Genomic DNA, 23463 nt, shown 5'->3' with positions numbered 1-23463 from the left:
CAAACATACTTTCAGCTGCAGTGTGAAAAAAAACTTTTAGCAGTGGGTGGTATTGCCACTACAAAATTTGACAGCTTCCTCATGGTGATTAAGGAGCTGGCACCCACTCCTGTGTCCTATTAAACATTGACTCAATTGACCTCCTTCACAAACTTTCACTAAATGTTTGCTTCCTTTCACCCCCTAAATACTTGCCCGAGTCCAGTATCAATCCAGCACTTTGCCTGTCTTCAGTAATGCTGCTCTTTCTCCCTGGTTTCCAACCGAACAAGTGGATAGCAGTGGGGGCTATTCGCTCCTGCAGCTGTAAGTCCTAGGGAGTGGGGGCGGGGCCGAGTTACGCTGTGTGTCTATGGGCGCTGGTGGGGAACACCAGAAGAGGAAGTTTGGGGCTGCTTTGTGCAAATAAGTGGTAAGTATTACATATTTTTTATTTTAGGTGGGGGGGAAGCAAGCTTTTAGAATCACTAACGGGGAACTTCATGAAAATTTAAAAAAGGACGAGGCCCCTTCTCCAAAATCGAATACCTTAACCTTATGTGATCATATATCAGACCACATGCCCACTACATATGAACTAGATATTTGATTGATTTAGCAAGCTTCTGCTGGGACCAACAAGCAAGTCCAGAGTGTCAGAAAGATGTCGCATAGAAGCTGTAGGCTTTCCTAATGAAGTAATTTACTGCCATCGTAACTGTAATAAGTTGGTGCGGAATCAGAAATAAATGTAACAGACTAAAAAAATTTAAACAAAATTGAGGAGTGAGACTCTTCTCAAAAGCAATTTGCAACTAACCAGAACAAGAGACCTCAGAAAGTCAGAGGGCAATATGTACATATGTGAGAATAATCCAAATATAACTGTAATGCTGCACCAGGAGTGAGACTCCACAAAAATGTGAATAAAGCCAGCACCAGCAAATATGAATGGCCACTCTAATAAATCCAGTCTCATGTTATCAAAAAAAATGTGAAATGCAAATCAGTAGTTGTTATCCATTGGACTTCCCACTTGGATTAAAATGGTATAGGATAATCCTCAATTGTCTCCAAAAGGAAAAAATAAATAAAATCCAATGGTACAAATAGTTTTGAACATCCAGTTCTTATTAACGCTTTTAAAATGCTGACTTGAAACCTTTCAACGTTAATTTATCGCAACCGATATGGCAGAGAGTACAATATAATATTTATATGTTACAATGCATTGTCAGTATGTTTAATTTGAAATATGTTTGAGGATAGATGATCTTGATTTTCAAATATTTATTTCTAGATTGTGCGCCTTGACAATCTGTTTGCCTATTGGAATGTGAAATCTGAGATGTATTACCATCGAAGTTACAATGAAGCTTTGGTATGGTATTTAAGTTTTTTTTTTTTTATACTTTTTAAAATTTCTGTTGAAATTGGTGTGATAATTGCAAAAAAGCTATGGTAGATATTCAAGAAATAATGGGGTCCATACTTTTATCCACTCAGTCAGGTTTATTACCAGCTCAAGAGGCATGAACAGACATCGGTGTGAAGACCTAAGTGGTTGGAAAGGCATACTGTTTTTTACTGTTTTTTACCTTTTAATTAACCTTAATGCATTCCCTTGCACTGTGCCTTTCTCCTTCTCTCCTCACAGGAACTATTGGCTCCTGCTGCTATTAGTAAAATCCTGCAAGGAAGTGGGGGGGGGGGGTGCAGCCTCACCATGTGTGTCTATGGATGCACACAGCCCAGCTCAAGAGCAAGCCCCTCAGGCGTGCCACCATAGGAAGCGGCATCCTATGGTGGCACATGGAGGAGCCAAGAGCGCCAATGGGGGACCCTGGGAGGAGGTTCAGAGCCTTTCTTTCTGTGCAATACCAAGTATAACATGTTTGTTATCTAAAAAAAATAAGCTTTTACGTTCACTTTTTTTTTGAAAACGTAAATTTTATTGAATTTTGAACATTTTCCAGGCAAAGGAAAAACAAAAGAAAGGACAAGGACAAAGACAAAAAAAAAAAAAAAAAAAACATAAAAAGAACATGTATCATTATAAAGAGGCAGCACCAGGAAGGGCAGGCATAATTGCCGGTAGTACAACTGGAGCACAAGATAGGTCAGTGCAAAATCCAATCTGGTTAACATAGGACCAAGTATCTCTATATCCACACAGAATCCAGCCTGCCACAGTGTGCCTTAGCGACCAAAGGAGAATAGGGTATAGTGAAGAAGTAAAAGACAGTCCGTGAAAGAGAAGAAAAGTAAGGAAAGAGATAAAGAATGATAGAGAAAAAGAGAAGAGATAGGTCCACCGTCCGCCCCAACCCCCCCCCCCCCCTCACAGTCCAGGATACCCAACCATGCCCCGCCCCCCCTAGAACGGGAATTATCATGTGATCGGGGCCTACAGAGCATTCCATAGTTCGCATACCTGGTTGTGGGTATCGAGAGTATTATTCAGGGAAGCTGTCAAGTATTCCATCCTTTTAACGTCACTGATTCTAGAGTGTAGTTCAAACAGGGAGGGAGGTTCCTTCTTTTTCCATTTCAGGGCCACCAAGCACCGTGCGGCCGTAAGGACCTGTGCTAAGAGTTTTTTTTAGAAAATGTAGAAAACGAGGGGGGTGGGAGGCCTAGAAGAAAAAGTTTAGGACAAAACGGCACCGATGAACCAAATATAGAGTGGATTAAAGAGGTGGTTCCCCCTAAAACACATTTCTAACAATAGATTCGTAAGACCCGTTACACTGCGGGTAGGCTGGCTTTTTTTTTTTTTTAGTACATACCTCGATCTCGGCGTTTCGTCCCTTGTCAGTGGGCGTTCCTAGTTGATTGACGTTCCTCGGACGGGCGCATACGTGACGTCACGACTTTCCGAAAGAAGCCGAACGTCGCTGCGCAGGCGCCGTATAGAGCCGACTCTATACGGCGCCTGCGCAATGACGTTCGGCTTCTGTCGGAAAGTCGTGACGCGCAGTATGCGCCCGTCAAAGAAACGTCAATCAACTAGGAACGCCCACTGCCAAGGGACGAAACGGCGAGATCTCGGTATGTACGAAAAAACAAAAACAAAAGCCAGCCTACCCGCAGTGTAACGGGTCTTACGAATCTATTGTTAGAAATTTGTTTTAGGGGGAACCACCGCTTTAAGGAATGAACTGTCTGCCAATAGGGCGCAATCAAGGAGCAGGTCCAATAGATATGATATAGCGTTCCCACCGCGTCAGAGCAGCGCCAGCAGCGGCGATCAGCTGACGGATAAATGGAGTGGAGCAGGTCTGGGGTTTGGTACCAATGAAACAAAATGTTATACTGGTTCTCTTTATAGAGCGTACAGATGGAGCTCTTAGAGGCCTGCGACCATATAAGCTGCCATGCCTGCATGGGTATATCCTCACCCAAGGCCTGCTCCCACTTGCGCATGTAGACATGCCGAGGCCCAGTAGGTGACCTGTCCAGTATCAGAAGCCGGTAGGTGCGCAAGATCATACCTTTGGGGGATGACCCTTCCAGACAGATTCTCTCAAACTCAGTTAAAGGGGAGAATTGAAGATTCATCACTAGAGACTGGGCGAAATGATGGACTTGTAAATAACTAAAAAAAGCCTGTTTGGGCAAATCAAAAGCCTCTTTCAGGTCTTGGAAAGACAGTAAGGTTCTGGTTCTTGTATCCACCAATTGACCGAAGCGAAATAAGGCCCTATCCCTCCAGAAGTGGGACATCTGCCAGGTCAAGCTGTCTGGGATATTAGGTGTAAATAAAAAAGAGGTGACCAGGGAGGCGGAGGAAGTGAGGGGATTCTGCAAATAACCTTGTACTTGTATGCACAGTAAGCACTTTATTTCCTAGACCTTATAAGTGAGCACCTTTATGTGCATGTAAAGGTTTTCACATTCATGTCTTGCTGTTTGTGCCTCTTGGGCTGTTAAAAAAATTATGCTAGACCAGATAAGCAGTGTGGATCCTGTTTTCCTTAGATATTTTTTTTTTGTGTGGTGGGTCCAGGCAAGGTACAGGAGTACTGTTAAGATGGAAGGTTCATGCTGCTTTCTCTCTTGTGTGGCATTAGTGATTCTATTGTATATGATGAAGTTATGGTAACTTGAATCTCATGCTCTGCTGCTGTTATTTGATTGGTTGGTTGTTTAAGTGTCACCCACATCATAAAAAACGATCACAAAATGCTGTATTTAATGCTGTTCATAATCTCTCAGCCACTGAGATTTGTTTTCTGTATTCTGCAAAAAACCCGGTTGATCCTGCTTCTCGATCTGCATCTTCTGTTCATGTCCCCAATTCAGCTAGGAATTTTGCAGCTGTGGTAGCAACTTAGCACATGCTTTGTTTTAGTGAGTTTCTATGCTGGGCATTTCCTCCCTATCACATCTGAGCAGTCCATGTGACTATAGAGTCACACATGTGGGCGTATACACAGCGGTAAATGACAGCCTACTCCCTCCCTCCTCCATGCCCACTACCCAGCTAAACACAATGATGACAGGATATTACATGTAGATTGACATAGGCTTTACCTCCCTCTTATACTACCTTTAATTATATCAACATTTTATGCCAATTTAAAACCGTTTATTGATATTAATTTATATTTCCGCTGTATTCCAAAGGCTGGTTTGTTTTGTTTTTATGAACATGTGACCAGCAGCAGGGACTAGGAGCTTTTCCTGCTTATGTTTTCCTGTAGACAGGCTGGGAAAGATCTGGGTCATGTGACAGCTGTATATCAATTAAGAAAAAAGCACCTAGATTTATTTTATTAAAATAATTGGTGCCACCATCCACATACAGAAATAGAAGGGACAATGTACTGCAAATTTAAAAAGTATCACTTTAAGAAAAGTATATTCTTGAGCACAAATTTTTAAATATAACTTTAAATGCAATGTAGTAAAATGAAATGGAAACTGGCAATTTAGCTTGATGTTGAAGTTGTGCTGCAGTAGAACAAAGAACCCAATAGGGTAAAGTGAAACTAATGATAACGGTTTAGTTATGTTAACAATGTTGCTAGGCTAGAAAAGGGGAAAGAAGTGCTGAAGTAGTTGCCTTTTCTGGATAAAATGTGATTTCAAGCTCATATTGGTGTCTCCATACTTGGTCATTCATGGGTCATGACTCATGTGATAAGCCAGTCTAACCTCTGATCTCCTAATTCAATAATTCTCTTCATCCAAACAAAATTGTCAACAACTCCAATTCATGTTCTTTTCATTTTTCCCAATCCTACTTAAAGGGTTTGTAAAGGATTTTTTTTATATCTTAATAGCTTCCTTTACCTTAATGCAGTGCTGTTTTCATGTCCTCATTGTTCATTTTTGCTCTCAAGTTGCTGTAATTCTTCTCTGATCTCCACACTTCCTGGTTGTCTGTCTCCTGATAACCACAGTGCTGGGAGCTTTCTCTCTGTGGTCACTAATCAAGGAGGTGTGATTACTGTGTCTCTAAAACCCCTCAGCACCAATCAGTTTCATTTTCCAAACCATCACTGCCCTGTATTGGCTCTGTGGCTCTGTACATCACAGAAGCAGGAAACAACATGCAAAAACGAAACTAGAAACTGCAGGTACATTATATGATTGATTTTGATCTATTTTTAATTATTTTTAAAAGGAATCCGTTAACTATTATGTTTCTATACCCTGTAAACAGTCATTTCAGCAAAAAAAAAATTTCCCTTCGTTCATAGACGGACACAGCCTTCTTTGACATTAGGGTTATGCTTCTTCCTACCAGGAGAGTTTAGGCAGAATTTAACAGCACTTAAAGTGTTAAAACCTTTCCTTCGTGCCGCTCCTCCCAGGGGGCGTAGCTCCCCCAGGCATAACCCACACCCTGCTCTAGGAGCCTCAGTCTTTTTCTGCCTAACGACAGGAGAGTCAGGCGCTCTCTGGAGTTCCTGTACTCTGGAGTTTTTTTCTGTCTATTTTTTTCTCGCTTTTATTTTTTTGTTCCTGCATTTTTGAATCCTGCGATTCTTCTATCAACAGCCGACTGGGTGACAGGCTGGGTCCTCGACTCTTGTAGTCCCCCCATGTTCGGCCATCGAGCGTGTGCCGGCCCTTAGCTCAGCTTTGGGACGTCCACGACAGGCCCCTGTTGCTCCAGGTGCGGCCGGGGAACTTCGGTTCTAGGGCACACATATGACCGGTCTCTATGGCCGTGTCACAGTGTGTCTGGCCGACAGCCATGCCGTTTACGGACGTTGGTTCTGTCTGGGATACCTCCAGCCGGGTAGTCGCAGGACGGGTAAGTAGTGGCCCCTTACTCAGTTAAGTGGTCTGGCTGGTGTTTTCCCTGGGGAGGTCGACCGAGGGTCCGCCCTGCTTTCCTCTCTCCCCTTCCTCTCCCTCCTTCCCCTGACTGGGTGGTGGCTGTGAAGGGGGGCCTTCTGGGTTTTCTTTATTACCACCGGGGCCCGTGTGTTGTTGGGGGACTTTGTTGTTACTCTGGGGGGTGCTGCTGTGTGCTGCTGTGTTATATGAGGTGATTTTTACCTCAGACGCCGGCCATCTTGGAAATCTCTTGGTCTCTTGTGACAGTTTTAGTGCTGTGAAACGCTGTGATTCTTCCCGGAGGTGACAGACAGCACAGCCTCTGGTCTCTTGTGACGGTTTTAGTGCTGTGAAACGCTGTGATTCTTCCCTGAGGTGACAGACACAGCACAGCCTCTGGTCTCTTGTGACAGTTTTAGTGCTGTGAAACGCTGTGATTCTTCCCTGAGGTGACAGACACAGCACAGCCTCTGGTCTCTTGTGACAGTTTTAGTGCCGTGAAACGCTGTGATTCTTCCCGGAGGTGACAGACAGCACAGCCTCTGGTCTCTTGTGACGGTTTTAGTGCTGTGAAACGCTGTGATTCTTCCCTGAGGTGACAGACACAGCACAGCCTCTGGTCTCTTGTGACAGTTTTAGTGCTGTGAAACGCTGTGATTCTTCCCTGAGGTGACAGACACAGCACAGCCTCTGGTCTCTTGTGACAGTTTTAGTGCCGTGAAACGCTGTGATTCTTCCCTGAGGTGACAGACACATCACAGCCAGCACATCAGGTTTTCAGCTCTCTCTGCAGCTGGGTGGGGTGGTGAGTACCAGGGGCCCCCATACTCTGCAATAGCAGCAAGGAGGTGACCAGTTTGGGTTTTTGTCCTGCTTTGCAGGGTGGGTGACACGGGGCTGACACTATGGAACCTAAGCCAGGTCTCCCTATCCAGCAACGCCTGAGTTAACCCTTAACGCCCTTTCCCCTGCCACACCTGTTATGTTGGCTGTCCTGGGTTTCTTGCCAGGTTTGAAGAAGCTAGTGTCCGGATGGGGGGTAAAAGGCACCCCCTCCCTGAGCCTGTTTCTGGGGATGTCTCTGATGCAGAATTGCTGTTTTCTGGTTCTGTTATGTCAGACGCTGCGGGCTTAACCCACATGGATAGTGAGGATGACTCTGCTGCTGCTCTTGTTTCTGCGGTGCGTGAGACTCTAAAAATTGAGGATGTGGTGGAGACACCAGCCGTGTCAGTACCTTTTGGATTCCGCAGACCGCCACGCACCGCTAAAATGTTTCCTTGTGTTCCTTATTTGGACAATATGTTATACGAGGAATGGGATGCACCGCAAAAAGTTTGTCAAAAAACGTTGCAAACCATTACCCCCTTGAGGGGGACTTTTTAAAAAAAGTAGGTCTCTCCTCCGCCAGTGGACCCCCCTGTGTCCAGACTGAGCAGGGCCACCACGTTGCCTGTGGAAGGGGCTCCTGCATTTCAGGATCCCGCTGATAGGAGAGTGGAGGCCGTGGCCCGCTCCCTTTTCGCGGTGGTGGGTTCGGCGGTGAGGGCGGCTCTGGCCGGGGCCCTGGTGGCACAGGCCCCGACTGAAAGGGCGAAGCTCCTGCTGCAGGAGCTGGAAGAAGGGGACGCTTCCGAGTCCTCTAGGGACCTGGCTGAACAATTTGTTCAGGGTCAGAAATTTCTCTGCGAGGTGGCCATGGGGCTTCCGTCTATGCAGTGGTTCTGCGCCGCCTTGTGTGGCTGAAGAGCTGGTCTGCGGACTAGTCCTCTAAGGAGGCCTTGGTGATGGCCTTTAAGGGTGAACGGTCCTTTTGGGACTTCCCTGAATGGCATCATTGAGGATGCCACGGGTGGTAAGCGCATGCTGTTCCCACAGTCTGGGAAGGGCTAGGGACCTCGCCATGTGCAAGGACCCTCCTTGACTACCTCCGAGCGTTTTTTCGCCCGCCCTGTGCGGTGGGGGGTAGGTCTACAAGGTGCTTAAACCCCCGCCGCGGGGCAGCATGCCTAACAAGTCTGCGGACATACCTGCTTCCGCCTGAAGGTCTGCTCCCGCCCGTGTCTCGGGTGGGAGACTGGCTTCGCACATTCGTGGCTCGGTGGAGGTCTCTCCTCTCCGACCGTTGGGGTTGCGAAGTGGTTTCCTTGGGGTACAAGATTGAGTTTCTCTCTTGTCTGCCAAACAGTTTTTTTCCCTCCGGCCTCCTCCGGTTCGCCGGTTGGCTCTGTCAGGGGCTGTCCAGGATCTTCTGGTCAGGCGAGTGATTGTGCCAGTTCCCTCGTTGGAACGGTCTCAGGGGTTTTACTCCATTCTGTTTGTGTCCCCACGGAGGATGGGGCCCGGTCAATCCTGGGCCTCAAGTCCCTTGTTTGTTTTGTCAAGGTGCAAACTTTCAGGTGGTGTCGATTCGCTTGGTAATAGCGGCACTCCATCAGGGGGATTTTCTGGCATCCTTGGATGTCATGAACGTGTACCTGCATGTTCGCATATCCTCAAAGCACCAGAGATTCTGTGCTTTGCGGTCGGGGGGGGACCATTTTCAATTGGTGTCCTTCCTTTTCGGCGGGTTTTCGCCAAGGTGCTTGTCCCGATACTGGCCCGGCTGTTATCATGGGATGTCTGGACGACATTCTCCTACGAGCTTCTTCGAGCTCTGCATTGGTGGAGCCGTGTCTATCGTGTGTCAGGCTCTCCGAGAGTCCGGCTGGTTTCTGGATTGTCCTGAAATCAGGGTTGATTCAGTCTCAGGGACTGGAATACCTGGGACTAGTCCTGGATTCCGCCGGGGCGGGAGTGTTTTTCTCCTAACGGAAAAACTTCAGACTCTGCTATCTGCTGTGCAGCAGTTGCTGACCCAGAAACGGTCGTCTCTGCGATTCTGCAGGAAGGTTCTGGGTCCGTTGGTGGCCTCTTTCGAGGCGGTTCCGTATGTCCAATTCCACGCCAGGGTACTACGGAGGGAATTGCTGTCACGATGGGACTAGCTTCCGTCATCTCTGGATTACCAGATTCAATTGAGTCATCTGATCATGTCTCCCCTGGTGTGGTGGCTGGCGTTTCCGGTGCTTCGGGCCGGAAAGTCGTTTTTCTGCAGGCCACTGGACACGGATGCCAGCCTCTCCGGTTGGGGAGGGGCGCTTGGGGCACCCAGTTAGCCCAGGGGCACTGGACTCAGGTGGAGCCCTGCCTACTGTTCAACGTTCTGGAGCTCCGAGCAATCAAGCTTTGCCTTGCCAGGTGGTCCCTGGATCCACAGGGCCGACAGGTCAGGATCCTGTCCGATGGCGTAGGTTGATCATCAGGGAGGCACACGGAGTTCTGTTGCAGCGACGGGGGTCGCACACATCCTTTCGGTGGCCCGAAGGGTCCGTTCCGGCTCTATCGGCCGGGTACATTCCGGGAATACGGAATTGGCTAGCCGACTTCCTAAGTCGCACTACACTGGGCCAAGGAGGGTGGTCTCTCCACCCGCAGGTCTGTGCCGAAAGTGGGGCACTCCAGACGTGAACCTTCTAGTGTCCCGTCTCTATCGGTAGGTGCCACGGTTCGTGGCCTGGTTTAAGGACCCGTGGGCGGACGCGTCAGGCGCGTTGGCTCCTTGGGGTCACTATCGCCTAATTTACACCTTCCCTCCACGGAAGCTTCTTCCTCGCCTGCTGCGCAGAGTGGAAGCCGAAGGGATTCCAACAATCCTGATCACCCCAGACCTGGTGCTGCGTGCACCGAAGTCTACCTCACGTAGGATTTACCATCATACGTGGAAGGCCTGCATCTCTGTGTGTGAGGAGATGAAATGGCACCCTCGTACATACGTGGTGTACAGGGTTCTGCTGTCTTTACAGCAGGGAGTGGTTCGGGCTCTCGCCTTAAGTACGGTTAGGAGCCAGATTTCTGCTCTGGCTGTTTTTACTTGCAGCGACCCTTGGCGTCGCACTCCTGGGTGCGTACGTTGGGTCAGGGGGTCTGGCAGGTGGCCCCTCCGGTGCGCCCTCCATTACCCCCATGGGACTTGAATTTAGTCCTTTCGGTGCTTCGGGATGCTCCCTTTGAGGACATTCGGGAGGTTTTTTGTTTATTGTCACAATTTTATTTCTGGTAGCGATTACCTCGATCAGACGAGTGTCTGTCTGATCTGGCGGCCTTGTCTTGCAAGGCTCCCTACTTGGTCATCCGTAAGGATGACGTGGTGCTGCGGCCGCAGCCGTTTTTTCTCCCTAAGGTCGTTTCGGCTTTTCACATTGATGGGGACATTGTTCTTCCATCCTTATGTCCTCGGCCGAAATGCCACTTTGCATCCTCTGGATGTGGTTCGGGCCCTACGAGTGTACTTATATGTTACGGTTCCGTTCCGGAAGTCGGACTCACTGTTCGTGTCGTTCCTAGGTGATTCCGACGGATTGTGCTTCAGGCCTATGCCCTAAAGGGGCGTGCGCCCCCCTTTCAGGTTATGGCGCATTCGACCAGGGCAATCGGGCCTCTTGGGCTTTCCGGCATCATGCTTCTGTGTTACAGCGGTGTTAAGATGCATCCTGGTCGTCGATCCACGCTTTTTTCAAAGTTTTAGGTGGATGTGTGTGCATCTTCTGATGCCTCCTTCAGCCGCAGGTGTTACGGCGGCAGTTTATGTTTGGAGTTTCTCCGTTGAGCAACTCCGGTTTTTGTTTGGGGTGTAACCTGGTTTGCTGTGTTATTTTCCCACCCCTCTATTTTTTTTGACACTGCTTGGGGACGTCCCTAATGTCAAAGAAGGCTGTGTTCGTCTATGAACGAAAGAGAAAATAGGATTTTTGTACTCACCGTAAAATCCATTTCTCTGAGTTCATAGACGGACACAGCACCCACCCCTCCTTGGTTTGTACTGCTTGTTACGGACTGAGGCTCCTAGAGCAGGGTGTGGGTTATGCCTGGGGGAGCCACGCCCCCTGGGTGGAGCGGCACGAAGAAAAGGTTTTAACACTTTAAGTGCTGTTAAATTCTGCCTAAACTCTCCTGGTAGGAAGAAGCATAACCCTAATGTCAAAGAAGGCTGTGTCCGTCTATGAACTCAGAGAAATGGATTTTACGGTGAGTACAAAAATCCTATTTTTTCCCTTTAAGGTTTGGCAGATAAATCTATATCTTCCCATAATAGTATCATCTTAAGCTGCTTATACTGTATGCACATTACTGTTAGTTTTCTGGGTACCTGACTTTTCTATGTTAATGGAAGGAGACGATGGGAAAGTCTAAACCTAATCTTCACTACTTTCCTTCTAGATATGTATATAATGGCCTGTGCTGATGGGTTTTGGATTTTTGACTCAGTTTGACAACCGCGCTTCTTAGATTATTCCAAAAATTCTTGGTGGATTTGAATTTAGTTAATCTGCTCTAACCAGGTGGTTGATCTACTTTAACCACCAGGTCATTTTTTGTGATACGTCACTGCATCGCTTTAACAGAAAATTGTGTGACGCTGTACCCAAACAAAATTGATGTCCTTTTTTCCCCCTCAAATAGAGCTTTCTTTTGGTGGTATTTGATCACCTCCTGGGGTTTTTATTTTTTGCTCTATAAACAAAAAAGGGCGACCATTGTGAAAAAAATGCAATATTTTTTTTTTACTTTTTTGCTATAATATCCCCAAAAAAATATAAAAAAATTAATTTCTTTCCCAGTTTAAGCTGATATATATTCTTATACATATTTCTGGTAAAATTGAAAAATAAAAAGGCAACACGCATATATTGTTTGGTTTTTACTAGTAATGACGGTAATCTGCAATTTTTAGTGGGACTGTGACATTGCAGTGGACAGATCTGAGACCTAACTGACGTTTTTGACAACCAGTGACATTATTACAGAAATTAGTGCTAAAAATATGCACTGATATTGTACTAATGACACTGGCAGGGAGGGGGTAAACATCGGGGGCAATTAAGAGGTTAAATGTGTTACTAACTGTATGGGGGACTGTGTGACTGGGGAAACGCACAGATCCATCTTCCTGCATAGCAGAAAGACCGGATCTGTATGATCTCCCCTGTCAGAATGGAGATTTACCTTGTTTACACAGGCAGATTATGCCTTCTATGCATCTATAATTGTGGGTTCTGTTGTGCTTGAGCTCCAACTTTTTTGGCTTAAGCCTAGTACACCCTAAAGCCCGGTACATACGGGCCGAATGTCAGACGGTTTCTATTGAACTGGCCAATACCGCCCCATATTCCTTTGTGTACGAGGCTTTAGTGTTTCAGTTTTTTTTCTTTATTTTTATTTTTTTCTTTCAAGAATGTTTTGAAGGATTAAATTGTATGTTTTTCATTATATAAGCTACATAGTGTTTCCATCATACAGCATGTATTTTTTTTATATATGTATTTACAGGGGTTTTATTTAAACCGTTTTTTTAAAGAATGTAGATGGTAATTTTATTTTAAAAGTAACAACATCTATTAACCTTTATTTTCACTTGCAGGGTGTTTTGAAATATGGAGTTGCTTCTAACAACATGATCCCGGAAGGTTATGATTTTGGTATGCTGTTTCTAAATGGCTACTCAGTTTGCATATTTACATGGACAGTTTTATGTCCAAGGCTTTACATATTAGTCAGCAGAAGTTTGTCACAATTTATGCATTCCTTTTGCTACCAATTTATTCCTCACTCTTGCACAACTGATTTTATTGCATTCAGTTCTGCAGAATATATATAATTAACTGTGATTTTGTAGAACAAATGGTTGCTTTTCTAATTCTAATATATATATTTCATCAGTAATCAACCAATGTCATCTGTGTTTATTGGTTTGAGTCTATAATTTTTGCAATGTAGCAGAAACCTTCTAGCAATACCACTGCATGGCAGTTCATTGTAATTCCAGATAGAAAAAAAAAAACAGCACATCATTGTTGAGAATGCTGATTTGATATTTCATTTGACAACATATGTTACTGTCCTACATTACAAGTTATCTACTATATTATTTATTTTTTATTTTATTCTCTAGTTTTCCGTCCAATCTCAGGGAGAGCAAAACTCCGTATGAATCCACGTTCAGAGTTTGACTTTTCTTCACCAAAAATTGATCTTGATGTCAATCTTCAGGACATAGCAGTTGATTTTAATAAGCCTCAGGTGAGAATTAAGGGTATGTTCCACCAGTCTCATGCTAAAGCGCTCGGTTTTAGCCCATTAGAGTGGTGATGAGTGGTGCCTTGCACGTTACAACGCAGGGCACTGTTTGCATTTCTTTAAAACTTTTATCATACTTTAGCATACTTTTTTCCACCTGCACTGTGAATGTTTACATGGTGTGTTCAATAAAAACATGGTAACATTTAATTCTTTGTGTGTTATTAGTTTAAGCAGACTGTGATTGTCTATTATTGTGACTTAGATGAATATCAGATCACATTTTATGACCAATTTGTGTAGAAATCCATATTATTCTTGCAACTGTATTTGTTGATGTGATGCACACTACTAGTATCTTTTAGCAACTTGCGCTCTTTTTGCGAAGTTCTGTAGTGCTTAGATTGCTCTGATATTGTTACACTCTTACAGCTTTTTTCTTTAAAAACACACACACACACACACACACACACACACACACACACACACACACACACACACACACACACAGTATGTAATGTTTTATTGTTTTATTCTGCAGTACCATAGTGTCATGGAGCTTCTTGAATCTATTGACATGATGTCCAGGAATCTTCCATACAGAAAGTACAGACCAGATGTTCCTGTTCATAATAACACTAGAAAATGGTATGTTAGACCTGCCATGATAAATTTCATTTTGCTTGTTATAACTGTACATTTCCCCCGACGCCTGACATTGAGCTACCAATGCCTGACAACAATGCACCATAGGTAGTTGCAGTCAAAGGTTATCGCTGTGTTGTGATTTGGTTCAGCTTATGTTCTTTCTATTAGAAATGTATTAATTGCATTTCTGGAACTTCTAATGTCCTAGTTATGTTAACCATTGTATTAGAGATTATAAGCTTTATAATGTGCCTTGAAAAAGTATTCATACCCTGTAACATTTTCCACATTTTGTCATGTTACAAGCAAAAATGTCATACAATAAAACAGTGCAGCACAAAAAACAAATATAATATAAAACGGTTAATACTGCGACATGTGTTACGGATTAAAGACAAAATTGCACAATGATATCCATAAAAAATTTAGAAAGAGTCTATTAGTGCATGTGAGAAATCACAAACGGTAGCAGCATGCAATGTGGATGTAATAACAGGTGACCAGATTTCCCCCTACTGCACACAGATTGGCCTCTCACCTCACAAATTCGACCTACGGTAGGTCACTTAGCATAAAACTCATTCCCAGAGTAGAAATGAAAATCTTGTTTGTAAACCCTGTTTTATTGTATGATTTTTCCTGAGGGATTTTTTTGAATTTATCCTGAGGTGCTGGCTTGCAACTTTAGTTTATTCATCAATCATTTTTTTTTCAGCGCTAAATACTTTTACATTTATTACAAGCAAAAATGTAAATTTTATTTTATTGGGATTTTATGTTATAGACCAACACAAAGTGGCACATAATTGTGAAGTGGAAGGAAAATTATAAATGGTTTACAACATTTTTTACAAATAAATATCTGAAAAACTTCCTCGGTGGGGCCTTGTATGTCACTAACCTGCCTTAATATAGTCTCTCGTCGTCTAGGAGAATTTTCTAATTTGACCACAAGATGGCGATATTCATTACCTTTTAAAAACACCTTTTATTAGTATATACTATTTTTAGGATCAATTAGTAGAAATACTGATGATTCCTTGGAGTATATGTTTAAATTTATTAATATTTTTTTGTTTTTCTTTGGTTATCTGGGAGTTGCCGTTTGTGTGCAAACCACCATGCGCGAACAATAAAGTTGTCCGCATTTGACTGACGCCGGACGTCCTTGTCGGCGCAATTACGTCGGTCTGTGGTGTTCTCCTAGATGATGAGAGACTATATTAAGGCAGGTTAGTGACGTACAAGGCCCCGCCCCGCTGAGGAAGTTGCTACAACGTAACGCGCACGGGGGAAGGAGCCTGAAGTCGCTCGCTGCCATCTCTGTGAAAACACACGCTGTGTGTATTTCTTTTCTGCCGTTTACCATTTGGGCTAATGTGAGTAGCCTGTTATGCCTTTTTTAATAAATTCAAGCCGATTTTGAAACAGAGAGTACTTAGATCTGTTTTTTCTCTTATCTATGGTCCCAATGCTGCTGAACTTAAGAAGTTTGCCATTCACACATCGCACCAATCTGTTTATTGATTTCTGCTGGTATGACTGCCTGGTAGAACAGGGGTCTATACCCTAAGGTGAGAGTAGCCATTCTTAACGGTGGAGGGATCACTGTTTTTGAAGTTAAAGTCACCAGTGAAGATTTGAAGTAGCTGTCACACTGTTTCTTTGGAATTTTTTCACTTTCGGGACTTTTTATATTCATGCATTATTTATGCATTATTATTATTACTAATTTGTTATTGTTAGAATTACTGTGTTCATTGCACTTTAATTTTATTTTTATATTGCGCTGCACTATTGTCTCATATATTTTTCACTTTTTGGATTTTGTGATTGTCCTGTCAGTGTTCAGCTTGCAATTGTGAGGGGGGAGGTTTATTCTTAAAAATTTTTTTTTTTTTTGCGCTGATTGCACCCTTTGGTTGTTCTATATTTGTTGCCTTAAAAATCCCATTCCCATTGAGGTTTTTTCAGTTTATAATACATAGCACAGTGAGGAAGGTTTGTGGTTCAGGATAATAGGACAGTCGAAATTAGAATCTCCGCCCCCCCCCCCCCACAGTTGCGGAATGCTGGCCGGAAGCAGTGCGGCTGCTTTATGGGGGCACTAGACTAATTTGCCTCTGTCCAGTATGCCCCATAAGACTGGCGCTACACGAACAGTGTAGCGCAAGCCGGCGGGGACTCTTTCCATGCTGCCCCAGGCCTGGGCCAGGATACAGCTCTGGTCGAGGTACCTAATTTTACACAAAAAAAATGAGAAAACGTATTGACTCGAGTATAAGCCTAAGGCAGGGGTGCCCAACCTTTTGAAGTGCGAGGGCCAGTTAAGCGACTTGGTAACTGGTTGCGGGCCACAATCAGCGAAGCGGGCGGATGGCAGGTCCATGTCCGCTCTGCATATGCAGAGCAGACACGGACACGTCTGGATCAGATTGGAGGTAGGACACAAGTCGGTTTACATCTGCCACTCCTTAGAGGTGAATAGAGGATTTAATTGGGTTGGGCTGCTTTCATACTGATGCGCTGTGATTTACCCGCACAGCTAGTGCAACGCAGCGTACCTTTTTGTTTTTTCTGCACTTTGCAATAGACTTCTATCATATTCTGCAGGTTTGGTGCCCTTTCAGAAAGCTCACCAAATTTGTAGGTAATAACAGAAGTGTATGGCTCAGTGCTGGTAACCCACAGGTGCGCTCCTCTGCATCTGCAGATTAGTTTGAAAGCAGCCCAGTGACCATTGCAGAACAGATAATATGCCCATATATACATTGTGATTATAATAATAAATTGACCTTTAATAACAGTATTCTATTCTATTTCATCCCAGAGCAGGAGGTCGCGGGCCACATCAGAGGGCTCCACGGGCCACTGGTTGGGCACCCCTGGCCTAGGGTGAGAAAGCAGCAGCCACTGTAAGCGGAAAGAGGGTCAACAATACCCATTTGCCGCCTCGCTGTGCCCATTTGCCGCCTCACTGCACATTGCCACCTCACTGTGCCCATTGCAGCCTCCCTGTGCCCGAGTCGGTGTACCTGAAATTCTTGACATGCTGCAGGTGTCTATTCATTGTGGATAAGGATCTCGCGCCAATAATAAAATATAATATAATATATGAGCTGCTCCCCAAAAATTCAAAGTAGAATGCAGATATGGAAAACAAAACGGGGCGCGAGTGAAATAAGCAATAAATAATAAAAATCCAAAATTGATTAATCAAAAACAATCACAATGAAATATCACAATGTGCAATGTGCCACATCCATAAAATAAGGATGCTAAATAGAAAAAAAGTGCAATAGTGCAATAGTCCCATACATATACTGAGTACATGAAGGAAAAAATGGTGTAAACAAGAAAAACAGTGTCCATAAAAAACTGGATGAAGAGTATTCATATATTCCTTGCAATCTGCATTAGCATGCAATAAAGATAAGCAGATTTCCACCGTCACCGATGCAAGACACCCAATAGTGCATATAAGGTTGGCCCCTTACCGCAAAATGTTGACCTTTCTCGTGAGAAAAGAGGTCAAAAAGAGCTTGTTGTCACCATAGACAAATTATAACACCTGGAGTTTCCTTTGGATCAGCAGGTTAAAGCGTCATAGGGCATAATGAAAAAGAGAAAAATGCCGCCATAATAACGTTTTATTTTAAAGAAAAATTAAAAACACAGTGCCGAGTGGCCCCTTACTTGGATAGTGCCCTTGTCCCGGCACTGAGGCTATAGGCTTATAGGTCGGATGGATCGGTCAAATGGATCGAGTAGAGGTGCGTCCGTGCTGGGGAGACTTACAGCATGCGCTCCTCCTCTCACTGTTAAGAAACCAGCTGGACCGAAAGGTGCTGTGCGTGTTCACGTACCGCCTCGACGTACGTTTCAATATGTCGTCATCAGGAAGCGTGTCTTCATTGTTTAAAAGTTGCGGTCTCCTCCTGGTCCCGTTCTGTGATGGGCGTTTCCCAGCAGCCTATCACTGACGTCTTCTCATCCTCGGACTCTGTTTCCCAGCAGACACTGTGTTTAGTGTTTCGCCTATCATGAATGTTCTCTTGTCCGAGGATGAAAAGACGTCCATGATTGGTGGAACACTGAACACAGTGTCTGCTGGGAAACGCCTATCACCGGAAGGGACCAGGGGGAAGCCGCAACTTTTAAACAATGGACGCTGGCGGCCCTTCTGGTACACTGACTCGAGTATAAGCCGAGGGGGGTATTTTCAGCCCTAAAAAAAGGGCTGAAAACCTTGGCTAATACTAGAGTATATACGGTAGGTATCTTTTGGCTGATTTAATTTTCGATATTTAGTACAACAAGTAACAAAGTCTGATTGGTTGTTTGTAGGTGAAATTAAAGAGTATGTCTAGTTTTTTTTTCTTTATATATTAATTTTCTTATTTTATTATTAGTTTAAAAAGTAAAATGTAAAACGTTTTTTCTTTTTTGTTAGGTATGTATGAAATATTGGGCATTCATTTTTTTTGTATTCTCATTTCAGCCAACATGTAAAGATTTATGCTGCTTTTCCAATATTTCACAGTTTATTTCTCTTCTGCTGAATACAGAACTCAATACCACAAGCTAATATCAACACGTGTAAATGACAAATTTTTATATAGCTTGGCATTTAGTGCCTAAAATGGTGCAAGCCTGGTGACTCTAGTATGCAGAATTGGTCCATGTATTGGTGATTAGTTTAAGGCTAAATATAGTGATAAGAGTTCAGTATATTCGTGGAATTATTTGTAAACTTCCATGAGTAAGGTACAATTTTAGTATTACTTAAGCATTAAGGAGGTGTTATGGTATTAGTCTAGGTGTTTGGTTGAGGGTTAGGGTCAGGGTTGAGTTTTAGAGTCAGGTTTAGTGTTTAACCACTTCCATACCAGGTACTTACGCAGCTTCCCGCCCAAGCCAATTTTCAGCTTTCAGCACTGTCGCACTTTGAATGGCAATTGCGCGGTCATGCTACACTGTACCCAAACAAAATTGGCGTCCTTTTTTCCCCACAAATAGAGCTTTCTTTTGGTGGTATTTGATCACCTCTGCGATTTTTTTTTTTTTGCGCAACAACTAAAAAAAGGCTGAAAATTTGGAAAAAAAAATACGTTTTTATTTTTTTCTGTTAATTTTTTTGTAAATAAGTTTTCTCTTTCAATTACGGGCACTGATATGGCGGCACTAATGGGCACCGATGAGATGGCACTGATGGACATCGATGAGGTAGTACTGACGGGCACAGATGAGGTGGCACTGATTGGCGGCGCTGGTATGCGACACTGATGGGCACACATAGGCGGCACTGATGGGCACACATAGGCGGCACTGATGGGCACACATAGGCGGCACTGATGGGCACACATAGGCGGCACTGATGGGCACACATAGGCGGCACTGATGGGCACTCATGGGCGGCACTGGGCACTCATAGGCGGCACAGATGGGCACTCATGGGCGGCACTGATGGATACTTATGGGTGGCACAGATGGGCACTGCTAGGTGGGCACTGGGCATGGATGGGCACTGTGGGGTGGCACTGATGGACACTGGGGTGGCGCTGATGGACACTGGGGTGGCGCTGATGGACACTGGGGTGGCGCTGATGGACACTGGGGTGGCAGCACTGATTGTTGCCAGTCAGTGCCCATTTGTGGGCACTGACTGGCATCTTTTTTCTTTATGTTTTTTTTTTATTTTTTTTTTAGACTTTTTTTTATTTTTTTAGCTTTTTTTATTTTTTTGCCCACCCTGGTGCTCCAGGGTGGGCATCCCTGGTGGTCCAGTGTGGCGATCCGAGGGGGGGGCTGCGCTGATAAACAATCAGCGCTAACCCCCCCTGTCAGGAGAGCCGCCGATCGGCTATCCTCTACTCGCGTCTGTCAGACGCGAGTGAGGAAGAGCCATCGGCGGCTCTTCCTGTTTACATCGTGATCAGCCGTGGTTGGACACGGCTGATCACGTGGTAAAGAGTCTCCGCCGGAGGCTCTTTACCGAGATCGGAGATGCAGGGTGTCAGACTGACACCCCGCATCACCGATCGCCGCGATGCGCGCCCCTACGGGCGCGCGCGGCATGAAATCCTGCAGGACGTTCTAGAACGTCCTGTCAGGATTTCATAACCACTTCCCGGACGTAAATCAGCCATAGGCCGGGCGGGAAGTGGTTAAAGGTAGCCTAAGTGTTGGGTGGATTAAAATGATTACTTAGAGATTGTGTGTGCTTGGTTGTTAAGGACACCCAATTTTTAATTTTTATTTTTAAATGCCGAAACCTTACCAAGTAGCATTTTTTTTTCATAACGGACCTATATTCTAGCTATGATCTAGAGCCTTGGAGTATTACATAAATAAAACCTATCTGATGCTTGAAAGAGAAGGGCCTATATTTAAAGTAGCATTTACTGTTTTGGTTTTCTGAAAGACTAATATGAAGTCAGTGTAAAATTTGGTATTTTGCCTGTAGAATCTTATTTTGTAAAATTGTAGCATTCATGTAGGTGGTTTTTAATTTTATTTTAATTTTATAAGGTGGAATTACGCTATAACTGGTATCCTTGATGTCAATGTAAAGCCCCGCCTCCATATGTGGTCCTGGAGACACATTCGAAAGCACCGACAGCAAGTGAAGAGGTACAAAGAAGTGTACAAAGCCAAGATAACATCAAAGAAACCGGCAGAGGAAGTTCTGTGCACAGCGGAAGTACTGGATTGTCTTTTTTTATTTTTTATATTTTTTTTAAATAGTTACATTTACCACATTCATACTGCTTTCCTGGCACAATTGAAACATTTGATTTTAATTCTTGACAGGAGCATGAAAAAACACTGGATATTTTTTGTATCACCCTTGCAAGACAACAAGCTGAAATGGAGGTAGGAAATTACTTCGAAAGTGATATTTAAAATGAGGCTGGGCAATTTCTGTTCAACAAGGCAGCCAAAATTTGCATCTTGGTGACTGGGTCATAAAATTCCATGCATTACCTGCAGTGATTTCATAAACTTCCTTCTATTTTAAGTATGTAAATAGGAACTACATGACAATTCTTCCGAATTAAATCAGTGTAGTTTTTATCCTAAATGTTCCTCAAGCATGTTCTGCATTTGCAGTGAATACACACTGTCTGTGTAACAACTGTCGATGAAGGGATGAGATAGAAGCAGTGGTGACAGGGTCTCTTTAAAACCAAAAGCTTGAAATGAGCTGGACCAAGCGGTAGGTGGTCTATTTATTTAGGCTTCGTGGCACACAGAGCTTACCTATCCCAGCAAGTGTTCTAAGATTAATGACTGTATTTTGAGCCTTCACATCTGAGCTTTTTCTCTGACAGGTTATGTGGTAGATTTGACAGGTGAAGGGGGAGAGGGACAGCATCTTTAATTGACTACTTGGTGAATCTTACTGCCAGGGGTGCTTATAGCCCCACTCATTGGTTTATAGGGCACTTTTTCCCTATTAACCAACTGGAGCCCATTGGGGGATCCTTTAGTCCTTAGGTCGTCCAGTCCACCAGGCTGTTAAAGCTGTCTGTCCTGGTAAGCTTGATTTATTCTGGGTATATGCTTTCTTATGAACTTGTAAAGGTGTAGGTGCAGAAACCCTGGTCTTTATATACAGAAAAAGAAAATGGTGTTGCCTGTAACAGGTTCCCTGAGTATTTAAAGAGTATCTCCACTTTTTGTTGAGAAAAAAAATTCCCCTCAGTGTGATCTATGCACATTGTGGGCAGTGGTGACTGGTGCTCAAAATGTTTGGGGGGGCGCAAACAAACTGAAAAAAAAAAAAATCAATTGCCGCCACTGTGCCCATTGGGCAGAGGGGGCTATTAACTGCAAGCGCTGTTTTGTCTCCTTAAGGGGGAGTATACATTAAAGGGGGAGCAGTAAAACCACAGCTAAACTGCATGGCCTTACTCCCCCAAACCACACGTGTGCAAGACTTGTGAAAAAAAAAAGGTTGAAGAAAGGATGAGAAACGCTGGCCTATACATGTGCTCTTTGATTTATGGCATGTTTTCTTATGGTTTTAAAAACGATTTTATTGAAAGTACTAATATATAATATATATATATATATATATATATATATATATATATATATATATATATATATATATATATATATATTGTGTGTGTGTGTTCAAATCTATCAATTATACTTTCATTCTTGAAAGTAAGTGCGTAAATTGGGACAGGCTTTTAGGGGCTCCAGTGCATTACTTTGCCCAGGGCCCATGATGCCGTTAAGATGGCCCTGCCTCGGTGCTAAATGGTCCAGTGCTGCCAGCCTGCCACCAATGCAGCGATAATGCACATTTTGAAGGCACTGGCTGGCATGGCAAGTGACAATCTGCAAATAGTGGCAAGCGATCATCCACATCTGGTGGCAAGTGACAATCCACATCTGGTGCCAGGTTAAAGTGGCAAGTGACGAGCTGCATCTGGTGGCAGGAGATGTGGAAAAAATGAGCATACATACTTTTTTGGAAGCCGGTCCGACCGGATCCCATGCTGAGCTGTCATCCGCGGCTTCACTGTAGAGGCGGGTGCAGAGGAGATGGACAACAACGGAATCCCCTTAGTAACTCTATGGGTGACGTCGCCTCCCATTCATTTCACAGCCGTTGTTGGCCGTGTCCTCTGTAGAGCTTCTGCCGCTGGAGATCGGGTCGGAGCAGGTCAGATCGGCTTCCAAAAAGAAATGTATACTCATTTATTCTTTACAGGGATAGAGAGGTTATTGTTAGATCCCTGGTGTCTATAGATGCAGGGATTTTAGTTTTTGCATGGACTACCACTTTAACATTACAAAATATGCTGCTTGCCTATGCACCACTTTCTATTTAAAAACAAAGTGCATTTCATGCAGTCCTGTATGACAGGGGAATATTATTTATGCAATAATGCAAATATGAGAACGTTGCCAAATATGGAATTGTTGATTCTATTATTTTACTGTCCAGGCAAGCAAAGCTGGCCTTAGAATATACAGGCCGGGAGCAAAAGATGAGGACAGCAACTCTAATGGATGGTTTGGATGGATGTGGGGCTGGTCTGGAGAAAGCCCAGAAAAGAAGGAAGAGGCAAAGACTGGAAGTATGCGCTTTTTATTGTTTACATTATTATTTTTATATAAATTTTACGTTTTAGTAATTGTATGGCTGTGCATAGTACAGTTTTTTTTCTTTTAATGACAGCATTTGTCTTTAAAGCTGAACTCCAGGTATGATTTGTATTGCATAGGTACATTTAGTTCAGTACCAGTGTAAGTATACATATTCCATACCCGTAGGAATGCTGTGAAATCGTAGAATCTCTTTAGTAGTCAGCGCTAGGGATGAGCCGAACACCCCCCCCCCCCCGTTCGGTTCACACCAGAACCTTCGAACAAACCGAATGTTCGCACAAACATTTAGAACCCCAT

General features: G+C 44.1%; 1 protein-coding gene across 3 annotated transcripts in view; it reads left to right on the top strand.

Annotated features, from left to right (window-relative positions):
- VPS13A (vacuolar protein sorting 13 homolog A) overlaps positions 1-23463 on the top strand; it is a 466977-nt gene that overhangs the window by 73873 nt on the left and 369641 nt on the right. For all 3 annotated transcript variants that reach the window (XM_040355879.1, XM_040355888.1, XM_040355872.1), the window contains exons 9-15: positions 1280-1360; positions 12734-12791; positions 13265-13392; positions 13931-14037; positions 20569-20740; positions 20851-20913; positions 23003-23135. In XM_040355879.1, coding sequence (XP_040211813.1) covers positions 1280-1360; positions 12734-12791; positions 13265-13392; positions 13931-14037; positions 20569-20740; positions 20851-20913; positions 23003-23135 — 742 coding nt within the window. The remainder of the gene's footprint in view (positions 1-1279; positions 1361-12733; positions 12792-13264; positions 13393-13930; positions 14038-20568; positions 20741-20850; positions 20914-23002; positions 23136-23463) is intronic.

Source organism: Rana temporaria, chromosome 1, assembly GCF_905171775.1.
Source record: "Rana temporaria chromosome 1, aRanTem1.1, whole genome shotgun sequence".
In the NCBI taxonomy this organism is placed as follows: Eukaryota; Metazoa; Chordata; class Amphibia; order Anura; family Ranidae; genus Rana; species Rana temporaria.
Note: the sequence above shows the minus strand (reverse complement) of the source record. Positions and strands in the feature narration are given on the sequence as shown.